We start from the raw sequence: 26,884 nt of genomic DNA on the forward strand, positions 1-26,884 counted from the left end.
AATGATAATGATATCCAAAGACTTATTATTATTCTGAGTTATGTGTAAAATTTCATGACTATCCTATAAAAAGTTTTCCTGAAAACATCTTTCTAGAAATAAATTTTGCAGAAATTTCGTTCGTACGCAGAAGGTTATAAAATTACTTATTTCTAGAATCATCCGTGTTTATATTTTTAATTAATAGGTAATAAATATTGAATGAGAAGAAAATACTTCAAATAATGATTTATTATTTCCTTTTGTAAAATCTCTTGACAAATGAGAAGAAATATGTTAAATAAAATGCAGATCTGTATTATCTAGCAGTGAGTTTCGTACTCTGGGTTATTCGTTACGAAATTCGAATAAAAATTTCAAAAATTTATTACTCCGAAACTACAACTATTAAAACGGTAAATGTAATATATTAATTATACATGTTCTCAACTTTATGAATTGAATTAAATTCATTCTTTGAGTTTTAGAGAGGAGTTCAAGACGAATTTTCATTTCATTTTCCAATTTTTGGATTATACACATTCTAAAAATTATATTGTGATTTTTTCTGCTCATAAAGCCCCCAGGATTTATTATTGAAAATAATGGAATGAAACACATCAGGAAGGAACTGACGTGAAGTCAGGAGCTTTTGAGCGCTCGTTATTCATGCACCTATTACGCCATTGGAGATCACAAAACGGTATATAGGTATATATCAAGGGCTTAATTGTCGATTGAATGAACGAGTGTTCAAAAGCTTCAGACTTGACGTAGGTGCTTTCTCTTTTTCTCTATTTTCTTCTTGAATTTTTGAAGATTCTGAGGACGCTACCATCAATAAATTATTCAAATTTGTAATAGCATGGTTTTTCTACTCAACATCGGGATCCATAACCACATATGTCAATATACTTTTTCCAATATTCTTCTTGAATTTTCTATTGTTCTTATATTATTGTTGATCAACTTGAAGTTCTGTACGAAGCCTGAAATTGTCATTTCATATCAATATCCAAAATCTCAACTCCGTTGGTTTGTCGCCATAAAAATATTGTGTAATTTTTTCGACAAGCTTCTTGAATTTAATTTAATCTGAATGTGCTGAGATTTTTCGCCAGATATCAATTAAATACAAAAGAAATATAAATAGATATTAAATCTCAATTTGAAACATTTGTGAAAATTTTAGAATGAATGAAATTTATTTCAAGATTTTTATCGGACATAATAATCCAACATTCCTTCTAATTCGGGTGGTTAAAATCTTTGAAATCAAAGGACCCCCACTAAGAAACAATTTCCACAGAAACATATAAGTTCATTATCAAATTAGATAAAAATTACCAGTGATGAGCAATCATATGGGGAAAATCTTTCTCTTGAACTTGAAAGCAGGTCAAAAGATACGAAAATGAGTAATTATCATACTTTGAAATTTATGAGAAACAAGAGAGATAACCTGTTGAAATGAGATAAATTTCGAGCAAAGGTTCGTTGAGCTACTGCCATTATTTCATCAATATTTTTAATCATTACATCGATTTTGTTTTTTTCAATTAATCACTATTTTCTCAATTCCGGGTGAGCTATGCGAAAAAAATGCAAGTTTACATGAAGTTATATGATTTCTCTCGTTTCCATGAAAAATATTAGTTAACTATCACAATAATATTCCGCATTTTATACATTTCCTGTTTTTAACGGACAGCCTTCGTTTGCATGGAATCGAAAACTAAATTAATTTCAATTTTAAATATAATCTTACATCATGATATATCCCACTTCTAGTTGAAAACTCATAGTGATTTATCGTTTTCCTATAGATGAACCTAAATTCATGTTGTTTAATTTTTTAGTAAGTACCCCCCTGAGGGGGGTAGCTAGAAAAAATTTCCCTAATTCTATGGCAAATCCGTTTATTCTGCCATATATGATAAAAGACAAAATCGTGGGGGAATATTGCAGTTTCACACAGAATCCATTATTAATATGATATATTAAATTTATTCATTAATATATGTTGGTACTTGGTACTTTCCTCACTCCTGTCATGGATTTATCTATTATCTGTCAAATTTGTGATACAGAAAACAGTTCTGCAAACCAATAAAATTTTTTAATGTGAAAATCACTAAACGATATTATGCAAAAATTACATTTAATTCAATAAAAATTCAATAAATTAAGGAAAATAATATATAATAATCGTAAAAAAGACTCATTCTAAAACTGGTTCTTTAAAAAACTCGCCATTTCGTTGCTCGTTTTTGAATTTTGAGCTCGTGGAAGAATATCAATGTCTTATTCCGCATTTGTTATAACTATTCGGGAGGGGGATGAGAGTATGGAACCAAGTAAATAACCGATTCCATAAAACATATCTGATTTTATGCATTGCGCTAGAGAAATGCAGAATTTCTAAAAGACCTTCTACAATTATTTCTTATCTATCTGCTGGAAAAGTTATGAATAGATTATCAGGGAACAAAGTATCTAGTTTTCCATTAAAAACAGTCATTACCTTGTAGAAAAATGAACAACATAAAATAAGGAGGTTCAATTAGACGAAAACGATAAATATAATAATTGTTTTTTACACGTAGCAGATTGGTTTAACTGGCCGATAAGCCTTCGGATAACTAAGATCAAATGGTTAATATATTTTTATCAAATGGTTGACTCGACTTCTTTCAAGATATGTGTTATATGCGCAACGACCCATCGAGTGTATTTTAACCAAGTGAGACTATTTCATATTTTTTTCAAATGCTATTTATGCGACGTCTTTTTGAACTTCAGAAGAAGATTTTGGCAAGTTTCTTGCACATATGAAGGGTTTTTGCAAAGGAATGATGCAATTCAAAATGGTTATAATTAAAGATCATTCCTCGAACAATTCAAAAGTTAGAAAACAATGAACCTACGTAATGATATACAGGGTGAGTCAATAATGTCCGATTGGTCGATAACTTCTGTGAATTTTGGCCTAGGAGAAGAAAGAATCGACAACACTTAGCGCATAACCTAAAAGTACCTAATAAAGTCCGGGGGATTGGTTGGGATATTCATATGCATCCACCGTATAGTCCGGATCTGGCACCAACTGTGCCTGTCCATGACGAACAAATTTGCTGGTGAAAAATTCGCTTCAACCTTAGGCTTGTGAAAATTGATTGTCCCAATTTTTTGGCAATAGGGATGAGAGCTTCTATGAGTGAGGCATAATGAGGAAACCTTCATAATGGCAACGAGTCGTCAAGCAAATAGTGGCATATTTAACCTGAATCGAATCATTGTAACTTCTTATCTATCTGCTGGAAAAGTTATGAATAGATAATCAGGGAACAAAGTATCTAGTTTTCCATTAAAAACAGTCATTACCTTGTAGAAAAATGAACAACATAAAATTAGGAGGTTCAATTAGACGAAAACGATAAATATAATAATTGTTTTTTACACGTAGCAGATTGGTTTAACTGGCCGATAAGCTTTCGGATAACTAAGATCAAATGGTTAATATATTTTTATCAAATGGTTGACTCGACTTCTTTCAAGATATGTGTTATATGCACAACGACCCATCGAGTGTATCTTAACCAAGTGAGAATATTTCATATTTTTTTCAAATGCTATTGTGCGACGTCTTTTTGAACTTCAGAAGAAGATTTTGACAAGTTTCTTGCACATATGAAGGGTTTTTAAAGGAATGATGCAATTCAAAATGGTTATAATTAAAGATCATTCCTCGAACAATTCAAAAGTTAGAAAACAATGAACCTACATAATGATCCTACATAATGATATACAGGGTGAGTCAATAATGTCCGATTGGTCGATAACTTCTGTGAATTTTGTCCTAGGAGAAGGATTCAAATTTTGATAGAAACGACAGCACTTAGCGCATAACCTAAAAGTACCTAATAAAGTCCGGTGAATTGGTTGGGATATTCATATGCATCCACCGTATAGTCCGGATCTGGCACCAAGTGATTACCAACTGTGCCTGTCCATGACGAACAAATCTGCTGGTGAAAAATTCGCTTCAACCTTAGGCTTGTGAAAATTGATTGTCCCAATTTTTTGGCAATAGGGATGAGAGCTTCTATGAGAGAGGCATAATGATGAAACCTTTATAATGGCAACAAGTCGTCAAGCAAAAAGGCGCATATTTAAACTGAATCGAATCATTGTAACTATTGCAATTAAACCTTTGTGTTTCATGCAAAAATAATGTATTTCGTCTTACTACACCTCATACTTTATTTCTTTTTCGATTTTGGAAAGTCTGTATTTCTTTTGTTTCCACACGGGTTTTGATAGTTTAGTAAAATACTGAATTGTTTTTGCGTATAAAATGCAGAACCTTGTTTTGAATGGTAGCAAATTTTAACATGAAGGCGATATTTCATAGCAGTAGTAAAAAAAAGCGAGAAAAAAGCTCACGCGTTGGACAAGATGAATTTGTCTGGTATAGTGTACAAAAATCGTTATCGTGATTGTTTTCACTTGTCAGACTTATTGTGCAACTTCGAAATAAAAATTAAAATTTTAATTGAGCAATATACAATGTATTTTTTATGGAGGCTTTTCAATATTATCAATTGTGTGAGATTTGAAATATCGGAAGAGGAAGTTATATACTTTGTCCTTTTATTGTGTCCAAAAGTGCTCGGGAATTCACCAGTTTCTAAGAAATGTGGCTATCAAAGATGTAATTGTTGAAAAAATTGTGTTGTCTTGCATTGCGAAGAAAGCAACATTGAAATCTTATCTATTTTATATCATGCGGTATTTATAGAGATGTTTCCAACGAAATATTGTAAATTAACTTTCTTTAATCGAGAAGGTATTTTTTCCACATATTCCTAGAACTATTTTGTTTTCGCTTAGTTATTTTCGAAGAACGATATCTTATCAATTCAATTAGAGTAAAATTTCATCTTACATTATTTATAGAGTGCAGGTGCCATTATTATCATTAAGATCTCTTTATAATTTTCCTACAGAAAGGCTTAATTTTAGTTGGATATTTATTCAAACAAACAAACCAACTACTTCAGTTTGACAAAAATTATCACATCATTATAGTTAAGTCGAGAGAAATACAATATATGAATCATTTACGAGAAAAAAAATCTTTGACTTTGATAGTATCTATCTTTCCGATAGAAACTGTTTCAATTAATTTTTAAAGGTTAGTCTCTAACCATCGTATTGATTTGTAGAGTTTCATGTTGATATAAATTTCTCGAATATTTCCAATATTTATTTTGTAATGTCTTGGGTTCCTATATTTAGCTTCTAGAATGGAAATATGATAGGAATCTAAACTATTACATAACTATATGCAGAAAAACAAAAAATGGGAAAAGCACTGACGTAGTTAGGAGATTTTTCTGATAGTGTTTTTAGGAACTTGAAATTGTTATTTCTTGTTAATACACAAAACCTCAACTTCGTCAGTTCAGTTCAGTGCCCACGATAATATTGTGTAATTATTTTTCCTCGATATTCTCTGGTTGTAGTATTGCGATCCAGGGTCTCCGCCAGGACCGGCATACCGGAATGTTTGCCGGGGCGCCGAATTTTAGGGGCTCAAAGTCCGTTAATAAAACAACACATAATTTTTGCACAGAGAACTGATTACGCCTCTTGTGAATCCGTGATAGTTTTTACGTTTTTGGTCATCCAAACACAAACGTAAAATAGTCCAACAAAACCCGATCTGTATTGGCCAGATAAATTAGGCAGAGCAGGGCGGTGAAATTTTATTTTGCCGGGCGCCAAAATGTCTAGAGTCAGCCCTGTTGCGATCAACCTGAAATTTTTCACAGTTTACATTCTACATCCAAATACAAATTTTCATCCTGATGGAATCTCGATTTTAGAAGTTGGTCAACACAATATGTGATACAGAACTATGTAAACTGTAAAATATTAGCTCGCATGCAATAAAATACTATTGATAGGTCACTGATATTTTCCAGTCCATATTATTATGATATTGTCCAAAAATTGAAAAGTATGGGATTAATCAGAGTACAGATTCTTGGGAATTACGTTTCATATTTGATATATAACTTGAATCGTTATCGTTTGTTGAGCATTATTACTACTTCATTCATTAGCACAATTATTGCTCGATGAAAAGTTGGTGTAGACCTGATGAAATTTAAACTTGGGTGAAAGCATCTTAATTTTTTTTTGTGATTTGGTGAGTTGGTAGTTGTTTTCATTGAATGTTCGTGGATGGCAACTAATTTAATGTTTGTAAATGAAAGTGAATTAAGCTTGGCTTATTATGAGATGATAAATACTATGAGAGTCTTCTTCATTCCTATAAAAATTTGTCAAAAAAAAAAAATAAGTGAATTGAAAAATTCTTTGTCTCATATTTATGCTATAATTAATTGTTTTTTTTATATTTCCGTTTTTAGTTTGCACCTTGTCTAGAGTCGATTTTTTTTACGGTACTTCTTATATGACATTCTAGGAATCTATATTAATTAGTATATAACTCATTGAGGTTATTTTTTTGTCTTAAAGTCTGAAGAATCTGTTAAATGTTTGTATTGATATTGAGTTTTATGAGTTGAATGCGTTTACTATATAATGTGAAATGTTGGTACTTTCATTTTATATAGAAATAAATATTTATTCCTTTTATTTTTGTCCTTGAAGACCTTTGAAAAAACCAATACTCTATTCGTTTCGGAATGATTGGAAGGAGTTGAAAAATAATACCTTCGATTGTTCAACTCACAATTCCTCGAAATGGCCTTCGTGTTTGATTCTTTTTTTGGTGAGTTTTGTTCCTTAGTTTAGAGATATCTGACATATTTTAGTGGCAGCCCAGTTCAATGGTACACAGGGTGTTCGTAAATTGGAAGTACAAACAAAAATGACAGATTCCTCGAATCTTTAAGAAAACAGTCGCAAAATGATGGACCCGTAAACACTTTTTTTCCGAAATACAGGGTCTTGAAGTTTGATGTTTTTCAAGATTTTGCTTTCATAGTACCTTCCCATCACAAGAGTTTCAATTTAAATTTGGCACAGACATTTCAATTCAGAGTTCCTATCACGTGATATGTTAATTTTGCATACAAATATACAGGGTGATATTTTTTGTGGAACAGTTCCCGCTTCTTTTTGTTTTTTGATGGACCACTGTTAATTGAGAAAAATGTGATAAAACGTTGGTATGGTAATACACTATTTACTAGCAGTTTCGAGAAAAAAACAATTATCTAGTTATCCTCAAGAACATCCAAATTATTATAAAGACACAGTTAGTAAGCTGTGATGCTGTAGCAAAAATTATTAAAAATTCGATGAACTGGGATAATCATGACAAAAAATGTAGTACTACAAGAAACACCTTTTATCTCGAAAACAAAGCATTTGCATGTTTATAGGACTGTTTTTCTTAAAATTAAAATCTCTCATTTTCCTTTGTACCCCAATGTAGCAACCACCTGAATATGTATTTTATCAGAGAATGAGTGTTGATGAAATCAGAATAGTGGTAACCGAGGTGGTAGCACATTGCAATTTTCTGAATTTATTATTTGATATAGAATTTTTCTTTACAGTATAGTTTGTCCTTGTGGTACTGAGGTTCTTTTTAATGATCTCTTCTTTCCACACTGCACTGTGAAATTAAATCATTTCCTTATGGATTTCATTGAAGATTATCAATATACTTTTATTCTTATTTTACCCTACTATTTCTCGCTTTCCATTAACATTCTAATGGAAATACTCATCTATAAAATGAAACACTCAAAATCAATTCTTTCTCTGAAGTTTCTTCTAGGCTCCTGACTCAGTTAAGGTCGTTAATAGTATACCAACCCATAGATGAACAAACCAACCGTCGCCTTCGCCATTTTGTAGCATTTAGTTCCCCTAAATATAATATTATGTTGTTCTTAATCTATCTTTCATTACAAAATCAACTGAATATGCGCGAAATGTAGATATTTCGGTTAAGTAATCTGATCAAAGAAACCATCTTCGAAGAATTTTTCACGATAAATTCATAGTTTATCAGTTGCGTTCAACACTGGTCATTGAAAAGTTTGTTTTCCACTCTTTGAAAGAAACAATTTCATAAAATGAGTTTACCAAATGAAGATTGTGCGGGAAGTGTGGCACTTAATGAAAATGGACTGAGCCAGAGATCTGTTGCTAGAAGAATGAATACAAGCCTATCTACAGTCCAAATCATATTGACAAGGCATCAGGAGGCAGGCAAGCTGACCAGAAGACCTGGATCTGGAAGAAGACGATGCACATCTTTGAGGGTGACAGATTAATGATTTTCACAAGTCCTCTTAATCACCATCTTACAGCTGCTGAAGTTCGAAATCAATTGATGGAGGTATGTCAGGTAAACGTGAAGGAATGGACCTTGAGATGATATCTCTAAGAATTGAATTTACGACCATACAGAGACCTCAGAAAGCATAAAATTGTTCGTCTTCAATTAGCATGACATCACTTAATCTGGTTAGATGCTCAGTGGGTCCAGGTATTTTTTCTGATGAATCTAGATTCAGCATTCGGGGAGCTGATGGTCTTAGACGCGAGAAGAGCGAGTTCCATTTGGTGGAGGATCTGTTATGGTCTGGGGAGGTTTGTCTTTAGGGGGCCGCACAGAGTTGCTTCTTTGAATGGATCTTTAACAACTGCAAGGTACATAGAAGAAATTCTTACGTACCATGATGTACATAATTTCTGGGAGAGCAGGGAATTTTTATGCCTGACGATGCACACCCATATATTGCTCGAATACTTAGTGACAGCGTACTTGGAATGAGGTTGGAAATTCAAGGTTCAACTGTCCAGCACGAAGTTTTGATTTGAATTCCATCGAACATCTATGAGACCAACTGTGAAGGCCAGTCAGAACTATGGTTCTATCGCTCAATAATTTACAAGAGCTCCGTGACGCCCTTCGTCAGGAATGGAATTATATTTCACAAGAGAATATTCGAAGGCTCATCACGAGCATGAGAAGACGTTCGGGAGCTGTAATTAGAGTCATACTGACTGAAATTTTAACAGTTACGATAATTTCTTCAATTTCGAAATTTTTTATTTTCCGAAAAAGCCATTTTTATACAAACCCAATATGAAATTTCATTTTTCCATTTTTCTTTGGGCAATCCTTTTTTTCCTACCATTTCAGAAATTTCATAATTCTCCTCAAAATTAACTGAGAAAGGTATACATATGAACAGTAATGATCAAGTAACCCATTTTTTCTGCTGGCCAGTGTATCTCATTTTCGAAGATGTGAACAACAATATATATTTTCTTATAGTAATAAACTTCAGCTGAGCTGATATTAATTTTCTTTCCAGAGTAAAAATGGCCGACCCACTCTCGCTGGCACTCATCGCAACATGTGTAGTCCTCTTCTGCACTTGGTTGAGATACAAATTCACCCACTGGAGCAGGAAAAACATTCCAACACCATCCCTCCAACTATTCTTAAAACTCTTTAAGATGGGCATACTGCAGCAGAACGCTTACGCAGATAGAGATTTGTATCTGTATAACAATTTCAAGCAACAGAATTTCTTACACGGGGGAACATACTTCTATCACCTTCCCATCTATATCCCTATTGATCTGAAAATAATCAAGCATATTTTGCAAATCGACCATCAGCACTTTACTGATCGTGGGCTGTACGTAAACGAGAAAGCCGACCCTCTAAGTGCTCATTTGTTCAGTTTGGGAGGTGAGAGATGGAGATCTTTGAGGAAGAAGTTGACTCCCACATTCACATCGGGAAAGCTGAGGATGATGTTTGATACTATGCAAGATTGCACTTGTGATCTTCAGAGAGTCATGACTGAAAATATTGGCACTGATTTTGATGTCAGGGATGTAATGGGTGAGTACTCAGTTCACTAGATATGTTTTCCTATAGAAATCAAACCATCAGATAATTCAATGGATTTCCTTAACGTTTTTTTCTGAGCGGTTATTCGTTAGTCAAGCGATTGTGAGAAATACCGAGTTTTTCTAAGTTAAACAAAATAAAGGTTTCACAGAAATTCCATCGGGAATTACGTCGCTCTATATAGTTATTAAACTTTTAGTAGATAATCTTCACCAGTGGACAGTTTATGCAATTTAAGGGATACATTCAGAATACTCCTGAAAGGAAATAAGTTGAGAGAGAAAGTGAAAAAATATTTACAATCCAGTAGATGAATAGATAAAATTTTTGTCACAGTTGGTGAAACAAACATTAGAAAATTAATTGAGATTATTATTTCTCTCATTTTCTTTGTGATATATTTTGCTTCATTGTATAGGATGGTGAGTTGGGGCGTTTTTTGATGATGCTTTTTATTTTTTATTATTTATTAAAGTTTGCACAGGTCAAAATTTCAAAATGGGATCCAATTTTCAGCACATATTTCATAACTTTTTTTTCAAACCTAACGAATTCATAAAGTCACTGCACAGAATAGAATATAGTGAGTGTAGGTTACCAAAAAAAACAATATTGTATTTATTACAATTATATCAATAAAATACATCTTGCACATAATATTTACGTCAATAATTTTTCCATCTTCGAACGTTTGTTCAAATATATCAATCTTTATACTTCTGCACTTCAGGAAATTTATATGTACGTTATGTTGTATTGAAATTTGTTCTCAAAATCGCTTAAATAATCCATTGGTGATGTTTATACAGGGTGACCCAGCAAAAATTTGATGCTCCCCCCTAGAAATGAAGAATTTTCGAAGTTTTTTTTTAGAAATTGAGGTCAATTTCTGTTTTGAAGGGGACAAATTGCCATCAATGGCATCAATCCCTAACATTTTTGGAATAGGGAAGAGATGTCGAGCGTTGGTTGTGTACACCACCCAGTTGAAATTTTTCAAAATCGGTTCATTATTCACGAACTAATTGAACTGACCGTCAAAATGTGATGTTGAACAGACCGTTGAGCCGCCCAAACTAAAGAACCTAAGAGGTTTGAAGAATCCAAAAATAATTGTAAATTTCTGCATTAGGGAAAAAGAATTCCTATGACGACTAGGATGTCTAGAGAACAGACAAATCTTTTGGAAGAACATATCCGCCAACTCTATTAAAAGAAATTGAGGGCTGTTGCCACCATTGGGTGGTTTTTTCAGAACAATGGCGTCATAAGACTTGAAAATTATATTTGTATCCTTGAAAACTGAAAACTTCTTGAGTTTGGGCTGTTCAACATCACCTTTTGACGATAAGTTCAATACTACATTGAACAGATTTTGAAAAATTTTAACCGGGTTGTGCACAGAACTTAAATTACTTTCAAACTTACACAAGACCTCTCTTCCCTATCAGAAAATGTTGGGCTTTGAGGCCACCTTCATAAGGGTGGAAATTCACCCCCCTCAAAACAGAAGATGATCTGTTTAATAAAATTTTCGAAAATTTTTGTTTTTGAGTTCCGAGAGGATCAAATTTTCGTTGGGCCACCCTGTGTATTGAAAACACGCATATATCGTAAATCAAAAATCTTACCCGAAATTTTGAATGTAAGAAATTTGGAAGTACACGGGACTCTAAAAATATGCAAAGTGAAGATCGATGGATTCAAACTCATATCGTTTAAAATTGCAATTAATATATCATTGAAACAAATTTTCAACTTTTTTCGACAAAAATCATGAACTCAACTTGAAAATTATTGAAAACTCCAAAAAAAAAAGAAATTCACTAATGCTTTATTTAAAATGAGCAATAAGATTTAGAGTTACGGAAAAAAAATAAGCGAAACATAGGACCTACAATGGTTTTGAGGAATATATGGATCCGCCAGTAGACCAGTTTGAAATATGGGGTGTTTGGTGAAATTCTAAAATTCAGGAATTTGTTGTTCTAACAAATTCTTTCCAAAATATCCCACATTTCAAAGTTACATTATTTCGAAATAAGTAACAATTATCTGTATTTTATAGCGATGTAACTCAGAAAAGGTGGTGTATTGATTTTTTTTATAGGACATTTCATTTATACGCATTTTCAGTAAAGGAATTGTCTGCTGAAATTTGGTTTTCATTTATTTGTTAGAGTATAATTTCTATAGAAGTGATATGGTCATCATAAATTATCTGCTTGAGAAAAACACCAAGAAAAAAATTATAGGAACAGAAAACCCCAGATTCAATAAGGGAATCATGTCCTCAATTTTTGACATATCTTCATAAAACATCCTGTGTAACACATCATAATCGATACATAATCATGAATTCAACTATTATTGTTCCCTCCTTTCGATGAAGCATTGAGCTTGATGTACGTTCAGTCCTGGCAATTGACTTTACCAGTCTCAGTTGCCATTTCAGTGTGGTAGAATCAAGTCAATAACATTTGAGAACCGAAGAGTTCCATACGAATTTCAAGATGTGTACGAATGAGGAGAAAATAAAAATTTTGAATTCGAATTTTGTGGTCAATCGATTTGGGGGGACAAAGAATTTGGTTATTATTGTTGCTTTTGGGAATAGGTTATTTAGTTCATATTCCTGTGTTCTGAATTTCAGAAAGTATCAAAATACGGATCATCAGAACATTCGATATATTAGGTTTGTATTATTTTTTATTTACATATTACCTTTGTTTAGGAGATAACGTTATGTTTTTGAGTCGCAGTGAAAATTCTCAGTTGATTTTAGCGTTATAATTTCCATCGTAGAATGTAGATTATTTTTGAAATTGTAATGTGTAGAATGATCATTTATATACACAAGACTAGTATACCTGTATTCTAAAAAAATTTGCAGAATAAGCTCCTATTCCAACACGAATGCGAAACGCATGAGTGTTAGAATTGCCTTCTGCAACGAGCATTAGACGATATTTTCTCTATTTCAGTAAAGTTTTGTTGAATATTGTCGAAATCCAATGAACCATTCAAATTATACATCTTAGTGGCTTCTAGCTCTATCTGCTATACTAAATTGTTCATGATCCAGATCCATTAGTCCAACATTGATGAAATAGGTAGATATTCAGGTTGGATTATGGAGAATTTCAGCCCTTCGGGATTTATGGTTCACGGATTTCAATTTCTTTCGAATATACCGTGATATCATAGAGTTACAGGAGCGAAAAACGTACCATATATCATACCCATTGGCTGAGTATATTAAATTTTATGTTTGTCGACTGACAGTCTCATGTATTTCTCTTACACATTTCGAATCCTATGCTCCGCAATTTTTTTTCCATATCTCTGGATGATTTTTCATAACTTTATATTCAATTGAATCGATCTTCACTCGATGGAAATCCATTTTGACTGATATTAAATATGGTTATTCTGATTTCTATATATTTATTATAGATATTACGATTACATCACTGACACAGTGAATTTGTGTCTGAAATATTTTCTATATAAATATTAGTATAGGTGCATAATTCAACTGAGGACTAAAGGAATTCCAACAATAAAGGGTCTCTGGGAATTCCAGTTTACCTAAAAATAAAGAAGGCGGTGAGTTGATTAGATCTATTTACTCGTTGAGTAATACATTGATTATTTATTTAACTTATTTATATCTAGTGATTTCACTAAGGTAAGGACTTAATTTTAATGAATATCACACGGCATTTTGACCCAAGGATCAAATCTTCGAAAGGAAATTTTCGGAATTTCATAAACCCAGAATTATGGAGGATTGGACAAAGCGTACAAAAGTTGAAGTATCATTGTAGCAGTTCATGGTATCAATTCTATAATGTACCATGTACATATATCGTTAGCAACAAGCTTCAAAAGATATTACATAAAGTTGAGTCTGGATCGAGATATTGAAGGTTCTTGCATTGATAAAAGACTCTTTTTTGATGGCACAATATACTGACCAAGCGAATAAATGGTTTGATAAGTGTTATTCAAACTCAGGTACATCGAAAACGGTTAAAAAGTTGTATGAAGAATTTGAACATGGTCGGAGAACTACCGACGATGGTAAACGTTTCAGAAAACATCAAAAAGTCTACGAAATGGTTTCGAGCGATCGTAAATTGAAGTTGAGTGACTTGAAGATATAAGAAGGCAGTGTATTCACTCTTTTGCGTCCCCGAGAAATTTCTGAACGAATTTGTTGCCGCGTCATTACCGTATTCTTTTTGGAGAAATTTGAGCAGAATAAATATTTTTTTTGCGTCGATATGTGATTAAACCTGGATTTTTTTCTGTGTCAAAGAGAGTTGAGCGTTAGTTGAGTTGTCCAACAAAAGCTCAAATATCATCTGGCTAGGTAATGTCATTCATACTTTAAGACATGCATGGTATATTGTTGATTGTTGATCTAGACAAAAGTGAATCAATCGAATATCACATAATATTATTGTATATTGGATCGACTGAGTGCGAAAATTGAGGAAAAAATGTCAAAGAAAAAATCCTGTATTACCATTCTTCTCTGGTCACAAATCGATGAAAACCATGGTCAAATTGAACAAATTGGCCCCAAGTGAACACTGGCTTTTGCAGAATGCCCCAGGGAAAGAAAATTGGCTCTGATGAAGAAGTCTTGCTACTGCAATATTCACAATTAACTGGAAAAATTTTCCACATCGATTCTCTTTTCTCTTGAATTATAAGAGCTATTTGCAAGAATTTGTTGGGAAATAAGTTTCTGTAACGATGGTTCTCCTAGATCGAGGTACTGATCCACGAATTTCATAGATTGAAAATGTAAGAAACAAATTTTAATGTTACTTAAAATAAAAAAAAAAATTCCGTCAAGTCCCAGCATTAAGAGTTTCGGAGCTATGAACTTTTTGTTCAATTTCTAAATTATTTACACCAGGTTAAAATCCCATAGCGTAATTTCTCATCCATACGGGTTGAGATGACTTGTAATATGAGAGAAAGATTTAACTTGCAGTTCTCTAAGTTCGATTTCACTTTGGATTCTACATATTTTATACTCTATTCTCTGTAAATTTCAGGGGAGGTTATAGGTTAGACAAATTATTCCAAAAGTTTATTATTGGAATTCTGATTCCATGAAGTTTCATAACTAATACCTTCCTTCCCCTTCTTCCACCTTTGAGATACATTTATAGAGCTAAAATATTCTCATACTTGATAAATTCTTGAGGAATTGTTGATTTTTATTTTTTTTTAATTTTCCTTGGAAGGAATCCCTAATTTCAGTTTTGTCGATATGTACCGAAACTGTATTTATTATGAGAATCTATGATGCATATCGATCAACAGTGTTATTTTCATGTAACATACATGATAACTGGTCAATTAAGTTAATCAAGTATCAATTAGAAGGAATGTTATGAAGAATTACTGACATTTTTACGTGTGATTTTGTGATAATAGGAATTAATAAATAGAAAGAGTTGAAGAGAAATTTGTGGAACTTTTGTTGGGTTTGTTGACATTTAGCATCAACATTATCTTTATCATTTTATTTTAATTAACTTATATGGTTCATTAATTTCTTATATGGTTCATTATTTTGATCATGGGTTCCTTAGGTTAATATAGAGGAACAAGTTCACCTTGTGAATCAAATTAATTTTTGAGTTAACCGACTTCAATATGATATTCACAAGTTGAAACGTCTTCATGAATAATTTCACTTTATCTTCTAAATATGATTTTCCGTTTTTATGTATTGAGTTTGTTGGTTGTTTTCTTTAGTTTTATTTGTGTAGACAGGTTCTTTCGTTGCTTCTGTGTTATATTTATTATTTTCCATTGATATCAGAAAAATACTGAAAATTTTTGGCAATATCTGTTTGATTATGGTGGTTTACTATTGAATGTATAATACCAATTTTTTTTCATTAAAATTCATGCAAATAGCTCCTAAAGCGAATAATGGAGTTTTTTAATCGATTACCAGATTGCAAGCAATTAATATAATGAATTCATTAGATTCTTCTCTTCAATTTTTGCTTTTGTGATTTTTGATTTTGATAAACAATCTTAAGGTTTTATAGTAATCGAATTTGGTTGAGTACTTTCGAAGATGGAATTATTTGAGGAAAAAAAATTATTTCTTGAAAAAATGAGGTATCTATTCAATATTCTGCAGTTCTTAATTTTTCAAAATGTAATTGATAAGGAAGTTTTACAAAATGAAATAGTTTTTCATGTGAAAACAATCAAAAACTTTTATGTTAAATTTTTTGCAATTTCATTGGATTTCTCCATAGAAAGAACACGAAATTTTTAGAAAAAAAAAAAAAAACATTCTGGACTTCTTAAAAGGCACAACAATTGTTTCATTAAGCCTATCACTCAGATAATATTGTGCATTATTCTCTCATTTTCCGAACAAATTCCAACGATAAAAAAAGATATATCAAGATCCATATGAAAAATGCGTGGACTAATCATCATCGGCCGCATTTCTCAAATATTCATAGAAAAATCATGACAGATTAATACTCACTCATCAATTTTCATGACGAAATATAATGATTGACAAAAAATTTGAATAATAATATATAAATATAGGCTAATGACCATAGCAGTTGATGCCTTCATTCAAAGTAAAAAAAAATAATATATAAATAGATTAACACTCCACTTGAATATCGAGGACAATTGATCGTGATGAATGCAATGAATCCAACTCTAAGATTTTTTTCTGATTCTAAGGACAAAATTGATAAATCATTGTGGTGATCTTCAGCAGTTGTTTATCCTGTATAATTTTTAACGCTTCAAGTTGAGAATGATCGCTCTGCAGAGCAGTAGAATGATGGACATACGCCCCAGAGATATACATCTGGGAATGAATCTGCAGATTCAAAAAGCATCTCAGTCTCTTTGATTTAACGAAACATTTTGAAAGTTATTAATATGGAAATATGAGGTTGTCTACAGTTGAAAAACCTCACTCCCAATAGCTATTTGGTCTACATAGCAGAAAAAAAAAAAGATAGCTAAAGAGCAAAACTCCTCAAGCCAAACTGAATTGGCAGTACAATGACTAAAAAAGATGGGCAAGAGATTTCAGAAGATCCTGTAAGAAAAGCAAATCAGTACATCATCTCTTCAACCTACTACGAGGATTTTTGGAAATGTTATAGTGCCTATAGTATTCATAATAACTTCAAAGGGATTAGAGCGGACCAAGAAATGAAGACCTTTGATTAACCCAAGGGGGGTGGTAGAAAGGATCTTGAAGTGGTGGTGACTCCAGGCCTGCATTAAGCAGCACCCTATATTATCAAATGGCAATCCAGTGAAATTGTAATCATGAAGTGATTCTTGGGATGAATAAAATTTAACGACCATATCTCTTTAGATTTGAATACATATCTTGTTTTACTTTAGAAAATATAATTGAAATTATTGAAGCCTGGCCCAAGCGAGGTGAACCTTCCACCCCATCTTGACCTCTTTTGATTACACTGTAGAAGTCATATGATAAATAATCTTCACCACTAGAATTTCACCTCATTTAGATCCCATCTTATTATTGAGTAAAAATATTCGCGCTGAACAATTTAATTTTTTTTCCAGCCAGGTTCACAACAGACATTATCGGCAGCGTAGCTTTTGGAGTGAAATGCAACAGTTTGGAGAATCCCAAATGTGAGTTTAGGGAAAGAGCTCAGGCCGTGTTTCGCACAGACATTTTGGCTGCCGTGAAACAAGGTGCGCTCTATGCATTTCCTGAGCTATTTCAGTCTCTGAACGTGAAAACCCTCGACCCGAAGTCTAGCGAATTCTTCATGGACGTGATAAAGGACACAGTGAATTACAGGGAGAAGAACAACGTCTTCAGAAGGGACTTCATGCACCTTCTTATACAACTTAAGAACAGCAAATTGATGGATACCGGTAACAAGACCGTGGAAGATACCTCCATAACAGTGGAGGAGATTGCTGCCCAGGCCTTCATCTTTTTCGAGGCTGGTTACGAGAGTTCCTCTAATACTATGACTTTCGCCCTTTATGAACTTGCAAGACATATGGACATTCAAGATAGAGTTCGGGAAGAAATTTTCCAGGTTTTGGATAAGCATGGAGGTGTCCTCAATTATGATGCAGTTGAAGAAATGAAATATTTGGATCAAGTTCTTTGTGGTAAGTTATTTTATATTATTGTTTCAATGTCGCCTCTCTGAAAAGAATGGTATAGTATCTGGTTTTCATATACCTGGTGATTTTTTGAAGTTGAATCAGTTAAAAATCTCGAAAAGGAACCAACTTACGGAAAAATGTTTCGAATAAAAGATTGATGGACTTGAGGGGAAAAACCAATTAAACTATAACCTCTTTTATTTCTTTCACCCTTGTGGGGGGAAGAGGGTCAACTTTGTAATTATAATGAATATAAGTATTATTTGGTAAAAAATATCAAAGTTTTGTGAAAAAAAGTTTCACGATTCGTCACAGATGACTTTGTTATAGAATTTGAATTTTCCGCCTGAACGAACTGTGCATAGAGATACAAGGCTTGTCGGAGATTTCTACTTGATTTCTTATGAAAGATATCCATTTCGATTTGTTTTTTTCTTCAATTGATACATCCCTTTTAATTTATCGGCATTTTGAATCAAAAATGAATATTTAGGCCATTTCCAAATGATGACATGTAATGAAAAAAAAAACCGTTCAGCAGGATTTTCATGTAAATGATTAATTGAACGGTTACGTTAGAGTCATTCAAATGGAAAATTTAAATTCGATTGGAGAGCCATCTGTTACAAATTGCGAAAAATTTTTCTCACAAAACTGTTTTTTTTGCCGAAAAATCCAAATTTGCAATGTAAAAAAACCGTTCAGCAGGATTTTCATGTAAATGATTAATTGAACGGTTACGTTATAGTCATTCAAACGGAAAATTTAATTCGATTGGAGACCATCTGTGACAAATTGTGAAAAATTTTTCTTACAAAACTGTTTTTTTTTGCCGAAAAATCCAAATTTGCAATGAATATACTCCCATTTGAAATTCCAAAGTTAATCTTCTCTTATCACGGAAACTTCCAGTATTATCAGTAAATATAAAATTTGGCATAAACTTGATATTCGACTTGGGTTTTCAATGGTTCTGATAATGCCATCAACTAAGGATTCACGGCTTGGCTTGATTTTCCAGCTACTTGGCTTGAGCTTGACTTGATTCCAAGTAGTAGTTTTTCAATCTCAAGTCAAGTCATGTATCTATTTATCAAGTACTTGAATCATAAACATTTTTATTTTTTAAACTTATCGCATGAAGGAATCAAAAATATCAACTTTTTTCAAATAGATTCATAAATCAAATCACTATAAATCATAACAAAATAAAAAATTATGAAAAAATAGAGTTTCTTAATATTGAGAAACCTCCAGGCTTTGTTTGATTTCATAATTATTTATCCAGGAACGAATGCTTCAGTCTCTCGGCGCTCGAGGAATCCCCTTATTTAACTTAAGCGCACACGAGATTGCAGAAATATATGCCGTGCGACGCGTGCATATCAACCTCAAGTAATATCAAGTATCTTGATATCAAGTCAAGCAATAAATATTTAAAATCAAGTCAATCAGTTGGTTAAAATGTCAAGCTACTTGGCTTGAAAAATCCCTACTATCAACGCAAAATTCTGCACGAAGCTTGAAATGATTATTTTATTGATAAAATTCAATCGATTTCATATGATTCATGATGATATTCATGGAAATATGTTATTTCTTTCCGAATACTTTTCCAGAATTTCTTATGATTCTGATGATGTGATCAGTTTGAAATTTGAAGTATGAAATTGCTATTTTATTGGAATAATTAACATTTCAACCCAATCAGATTTAACATCAGATGAGAGTTTTAAAAACTGAAGTTTGCTCAATGAAAAATCTACATGAGAAATTTCTTGTAAAAAATTCTATAACCTTTGAATACTGAATACTTCAAACATACAGGGTGTTCTGATTTGTTTCCGACACACTGAAATGGGTGATAGATCAAATCATTTTAAGCAAAAAAGTTCCTATGAACATGGGTCCGGAAATGCTTCGTTTCCGAGATATAGGGTGTTAAAGTTGAAAAAATAATTCGCGTTTTCTCTAACTTGTTTTGACTGCTTCGAAATCCTTTCATGGAACTATTTCTATTCAAATATTTAATTTAAATTCATTTTGAAAATTTCTAAGGCGAAATGCATGAGGATTTTCTATTGCCCACTAATAAGTAGAAGTGGTATGCTATGTAATTGTTGGTTTTATGTGTTCTGAATATTCTGTTTCCTGAAATATTGAGTTGTTGGGATGCTTTACGAATACTGAGTTTTTTATTTTCTTCGAAGGTCTGTAAAATCCTATTTCTCTTCAGATGATTTTTTCTTTGTATGCTTCGCTCGGGCCTTTGGTAACCAAAACCATTTTCCTGTATTTGTTGATAAGCTATTAACTTAGTTAACTATAATTATAATTAATGACATCTAAATCTGACATGATTATTCTGGTTTTCCATGGCAATCACAATAGATTTAAAATGGCTATACACAATGACAGATTTAAAGTGTGTTAGGTTCAGATGTCATCAATTAGAATTAACTAAGTTGATAGCTTATCAACAAATACAGAAAAATGGTATTGGTTACCAAAAGCCCGAACGAAGCATACAAATAAGAAATCATCTACAGAGAAATAGGATTTTACAGACCTTCGAAGAAAATAAAAAAATCAGTATTCGTAAAGCATCCCAACAACTCAATATTTCAGGAAACAGAATATTCAGAACACTTAAAAACAACAATTACATAGCATACCACTTCTACTTATTAGTGGGCAATAGAAAATCCGCATGCATTTCGCATTAGAAATTTTCAAAATAAATTTAAATTAAATATTTGAATAGGAATAGTTTCATGAAAGGATTTCGAAGCAGTCAAAACATATTAAAGAAAACGTGAATTAGTTTTTCAACTTCAACACCCTGTATCTCGGAAACGAAACATTTCCGGACCCATGTTCATATGAACTTTTTTGCTTAAAATGATGTGATCTTTCACCCATTTCAGTTTGTCGGAAACAAATCAGAACACCCTGTATATTCATTTCTTTATCAATTTAATGTTCGAAAAAATTCAACGATTAACTGGTGATAATTCATCTTTTCTTATTTCAGAGGTATTGAGGAAATATCCCCCACTCTCTAGTTTGTATCGTAAATGTAACGAAAGATACACACTCCCCGGTACGAATATAGTTTTGGAGAAAGGTACTCGAGTTTTGATTCCAACATTTGGTATACATAATGATCCAGAATACTATCCGGACCCAGAAAAGTTCGATCCTGACAGATTTTTACCAGAAAACAAAAATGAAAGATCAGATCTGGCATTCTTACCTTTTGGTAATGGACCAAGGATATGTATAGGTGAGGGAGATAACCGTTATACTGTATATTGTATAAAATTGGAATATGTTATGTCAAAATACAAGATATATTCCAGTTTTATGTTTTGAGTTTTGTGTAAAATGACATCCCAGTTTACACAAACTTCATTAAAAAATCGGAATTATAACGTTTACATTTTTTTCGTAATTTCAGGTCTACGATTTGGTAAATTACAAATCAAAGTTGGGCTCATTTCCCTCATAAAAAATTTCGAATTTATGACGACTGAGAAGACACCCTACCCTCTGAAGTTCGATTCAGAAAGTATCACAGTGACTCCAAAAGGACAGTTGCACCTGAGACACAGAAAATTTACAAGAAACGCCCTAACACAAGATTATTAAAGTGAACTGTTTATCGAGGAAGTGAATAAAGTATTTATTTTATCTGTTGAAGTATTTATCTTTAAAAATGTTGTATTCTGTTGAACAGATACGATGCCAATTTTGAATAAAGGTTTACTATTTTTCTACAATTTCCATTCTACTAATCCACAGAAAATTACACTAGCTTACAACATACATAGTTATGAAAAAATGAGTAATTTTTGAAGAGATGATACCATGGTATAAAGTAAACAGAGTTATGATTTTCGAGACAATGAATATATTCCTGATTTCTTTTGGTGCTCTAGTTTTTGTGCTTCCGTCATTTCGATAAGTGGAGTGACATGGAATTTGTAGTCAGCTTGAGGTCTGATCGAACTTGAATTCTTTATTAGAAACAAAAATTCACATAATAATACCTATTTATCATTTCTGGAACTTTTGTTTTTCCAAAAATTCCGAATCTAGTGAATTGAATTCTTCTGAAGTTGATTGTAAAATGATGAGATGAAGAGGAATAAATATTCATCACAATTAACTAAAATCTAATGTCAACATGTAGATATCTAAGAAATCTAGAAGGAAGATAGAATTTATCTAAAATTCTATTACATTGTGATTGAAGTGGAAAATATAAAAATTGAGATAGTACCGTAAATTGCACCCTTGGAGATAACATATATGAGGTGTAATAAAAAAAAACATAGGGAGAGGGAGCTACCTTTGCCTGAGAGCCTTTTTTTGGGAAGTGTAGTTATTTCAATGTTATCGTGGCATGTTATCACCTTACTGTAAATTCCTATCAACCCATAATTATTTTTAACCTCAACAATCAGATAAGCTAGTTGAAATCAATAAATAATAACCAAGAATTAAATGGAAAAAATGATTGGAATGAGAATAATGGTAGTACTTACAATAATACAAGCATAGGTATACAATTTATGTACAAAAGTGAGTTGGAGCCACCAACAATTTGGAGCGCTTGAAGGTTGTTGCACCATCCTCGTCGTTGTAATCCATGTTTTCGGGGTCTATGGAAATATCTAGGAGAGGTGTAAGGGTGAGATTTTCCTCATCAGGCTGAGGGCTGTTTTCACAAGCGTGTCAACGCAGTGCTTGGATACTGTGGAGCAGGCTTTCAAAAACGGCATTCATCGGTGGTGCACATAGTTGTGCACATGCAGCGTACTATGTGGAGTAGCTGTTCTGAGGTAGCACCTATTGTCGTGGTGATGGGAACCATACCAATAAACATATGAATCACTGAATTAACACTGGCGACCTTCTCACAAGAGTAAGTATAAAATCCACCTTGTTTAGTAATCTCCTATCCCCAGGCAGATAGCAGCTTTTCGAAGTCCCCTTGTCTTTCCACCTAGGTCTGGACTTGTTAGTAAGTCCTAAATAAACGATACTCGGCGGAATTTGAGGTTGGTGTTAGTCCAGCCAGTTGGCATTTTGGCTTTGCCGCGAAATTGGTAAAAATGCGGTAACTCAGGTCATCCAGGTTGTCACATTCACAGTTCCATCCAAGTTTCAACAAGAATTCCTCTCAAACGTCAGCAATTTTAGCTGGAGCTGCCACGGGGTCCATGAAAAACTCCAACATCTATCTCAATCTTCATTTCAATACCAAAGGGTGCTGAGGTGGAGTCGCACCCACTTATAGCGTTCAGGAAAACTATGTCCTGGGTACCGTTTGAAAGAGTGGAAAAAAAACGCAAATTAGAATATTTGTAAACAGGAACTATCTTCGAGAAGATGTTGTTTCGGCTCCATCCATTATCATTTATTTCCTGAGGTATAACGCTACCCTGCTCAGAAGATGTTCATGGCATTGTTTTGTTTTTATTCTTATTTATTTTATTTTATTTTGAAAATAATACATCCAACAGGTCGTAAAGCCCAATTACAGGTGTATATATGATAATTGAACTATCTCATAAAATTATACAATAATTATACTATCCAAAGAAACAAATCATGATGAGCCTACTTCAAAAATATTCAAAAACATAATTTAATTCTGAAGTGCACTGAACAATAAGTGCTCAAATTGGTATAAGACAAGACAAGAAAAATATATCCACACTCTGAAGATTATTATAACTCCTGCACATTGACGTAACTGGACAATAAAAATGATGCTGAGTATTTGGTACATGATTATGAAAAGTTAAATGTGATCTGGATGTGAAACGAGGAACTTTAAAATATATTGACTAAAGAAGAATTGTCGAATCCACCCGTCCGTGAATTATCTTATAAAGGAAGACCAAATCATTAATTTCGCGGACCTTTCTGAGCGAAATGAAATTGATCTCATCCAAAAGAGAGTCTTAACTGTTTAGTTTAGTGTGGATTCTTTTTTTTTATTTGTGTTAATAAAAACCACATTAGATTTTTGAGATTTATATACTTTATTGTATCATCGAATGTAATGATTTATGGAGAAGTTCTTTAGTTTCTAATGAAATATTAGTTACCAATTCATAATACCATAGTTACCAACGCATTTATGCGAAATATTTTTGATTAAAAAAATTAATTTCTATCTTCGACAATTTCCAAAATTGAAGATGATCTCGTTGTTATTCGTTGCTAGGGGACTTTTTGCTTTATTCCTACTGATTTTGGATGATTCAGTATCCATGACTTCCAAGCTGACACTTGCACTTTTCCCGTGATTCTGCATATTATGTGATGACTTTTCCTGATATGTTATCAACCCACTAGTATTTCGTAAATTCCTTTTTGAAACGTCTCCCATCTGGACCTTCTCAATATTTATCGACATACTTTCTTCTGAATATCCGGTATTCTTGTTTATTGTTTCATAAAACTCATTTCTCTATCTCTATTCTCTTTGAATAAATAAAAATAAATGAATATATGGTGGATGCGCAGCAATTAATAATTTTTAGAACACTAGTCACAGATCTGACCTTTTCTTGTAATGATATGGCACTCATTCTAGAACACTAACAATTAGTTTTCGAGTTAGCTATGGTGTGGTGAATCATACTCACCCTGTTATTTTGAATATACATTATTATTATTATATGTTCTAGTTATAAATGACCGACAGCGTTGCGCTACTCAATTGTTCGATCAGTTCATTATGTACGATATTGTTTATTAGGATTACTTTGGAGAATATGGTCTATCCTCTTCACATGAAATATGGTCAAGGCTGCGCGCCTGTCAGATCTAGGGTCTGGGGCCCGATGATCCGATTAAAACTTACAGGTTTTGAGATATTACGATTTTGCAAAAATTGAAGGGGTTTGGAAAATCTAAGGACTCCGAAATGAAAGAAATGATGTAAATGAGAATTTGAAGGTGAATCCTAGAAGAATTCAATCAATATTTAGTTAAGAGAAATGCAACATTAAGTTACCATGCACGACCCAGTAGTAGTAAAACTTAGGGAAAATATTGACTAGACAACGCCAACTCCTGAAAGGCTTGGCATTTTCCAAATCTGTTTAATTGTAGATTATTCAATTTTTCCGTTTTTGTATATTAAGGAGTAGGAGAGTGGAAAGTTGGGTCTCCACTTCAACACTTCAACGCCGTGAAGAAGAACAGGTTATGACCTAGATGAAAAATGAGGAAGAAGGAGGCTGAGTCTTTCAACACAATGATCGAAAGTACTTCTGGATTAGACTGAGTAGCTCTGATAGCAATAGAAATAGAAGTAAGCTAGTTGAGTACGTTCGAACTGAGGTACCAACAAGTCTGAAGTATATATTTACATGAACTATGATCTATTGTAATCTATGATCTTATTCAATTAAAGGTTAGGTAGTTATCGACGAAAAATATACCCATGTTTATACTGTTATATTTTGCCAGATTTCGATGTATTCATGACATCCGATATCTCAAGTTAGATGTTGAGCGAATTAAATATATTCTTTTATCACAAAATGCGATTATATAAGCTAACTATTGCCACGTGAATGATGGTTATATGAAAATGGATAAAAAGAATGGAAACGTGAAAAAACTTTCTCATTTCCCGAATACCTTTCAAGATCGGAAATCGGCTGATTGATGAACCTATTGAATTCTATGGTCGATTCGAAAATGAACTGAAACTAAAGAAATGGTTCCTGTTTGACGATAAAATATTTTGAACCCGCCATTAACAATTGGATAGTAAGAACACCCTGTAATGAAGCAAATTATTTATGATATGGTTTCTAAAAAAAAAAGATCGGGAGCTCTTGAAGATTTCTTCTCTCAGTCTTATAGTTTTCGAAACTATAGTCTTATAGTTGCTCTCAGTGCGCATCGAATATAGGACACCCTGTACAAGTAACAGGTTTAAGATATGAGAAGGGCGAGAAGACGATCATAACGAAAGACATGATGCAGGATACTTCACTAAGAATTGGCAACCATCATATTAGTATTAATACAATCTGAAAAAGTAGCATACTACAAATACTGACCGGAAACCATCCTTGAGAATGAACTCTTTAAAATGTACTAGCTTCGTACTGTTTTCACTGATAGAATAGAATATATTATTGGTTGATTAACATTAGAATTATCGGATTAGCAATCCCAAATAGCAACAGGTATCAAAAAGAGCTGAAGTCAAAACAAAACAACTGAAAAAAAACAGCAAAAACGAGTAGTGCTGGCAGAAATTCATTCAAAGAATGAAATACATGATTCTTTAGAAAATTTATTGAAGAAGATCTAAATTTTCTTGGATTTTGAATGTGCCGTCAGATGATTATACACCCTCCATCCCAAAGTGCTAAAACGTCTTTGTATTTAGGACGAAAAATAAATTATAGTGTAATTTCGAACGAGATTGGTTGAAGTTCAGGGTTCGCGTCATATATCTTGATTCTTTTTATCATCATATAATCATATCTTCATTGTTTATTGAACTTTAGCGAGGTGTTTTCAGTCAATTTTGAAGGTGCGCCGTCCCCAGAGTGTGGCGGTGTTTCATATATAATCTCCAAACCAGAGCATAGTGACTCAGCCGTAGATCGGTTGCCATTTCACTCATTCTGGTGATGCGCTCCGAAGCGAAGTCATTTCATACTCCCCTGCCAATACAGACGACGCTGCGAGGGTGGAAGCAGGAGGCATAGCGTGTCATTAACGCTATAACATTTGGTGCAGATGTGTTGAGCT

At 32.9% G+C, this 26,884-nt stretch overlaps 1 protein-coding gene across 1 annotated transcript in view; it reads left to right on the forward strand.

The window, feature by feature from the left end:
* Window positions 1–21,864, forward strand: part of LOC123673878 — a 40,378-nt gene extending 18,514 nt beyond the window's left edge. Inside the window, exons 7-10 of the mRNA XM_045608614.1 lie at window positions 9,354–9,892; window positions 17,522–18,088; window positions 21,120–21,371; window positions 21,546–21,864. Coding sequence (XP_045464570.1) covers window positions 9,354–9,892; window positions 17,522–18,088; window positions 21,120–21,371; window positions 21,546–21,736 — 1,549 coding nt within the window. The 3' untranslated portion in view covers window positions 21,737–21,864. The remainder of the gene's footprint in view (window positions 1–9,353; window positions 9,893–17,521; window positions 18,089–21,119; window positions 21,372–21,545) is intronic.
* The last annotated feature ends 5,020 nt before the right edge of the window (window positions 21,865–26,884 follow it).

The sequence above is a fragment of the Harmonia axyridis genome, chromosome 1 (assembly GCF_914767665.1).
Source record: "Harmonia axyridis chromosome 1, icHarAxyr1.1, whole genome shotgun sequence".
Classification (NCBI taxonomy): domain Eukaryota; kingdom Metazoa; phylum Arthropoda; class Insecta; order Coleoptera; family Coccinellidae; genus Harmonia; species Harmonia axyridis.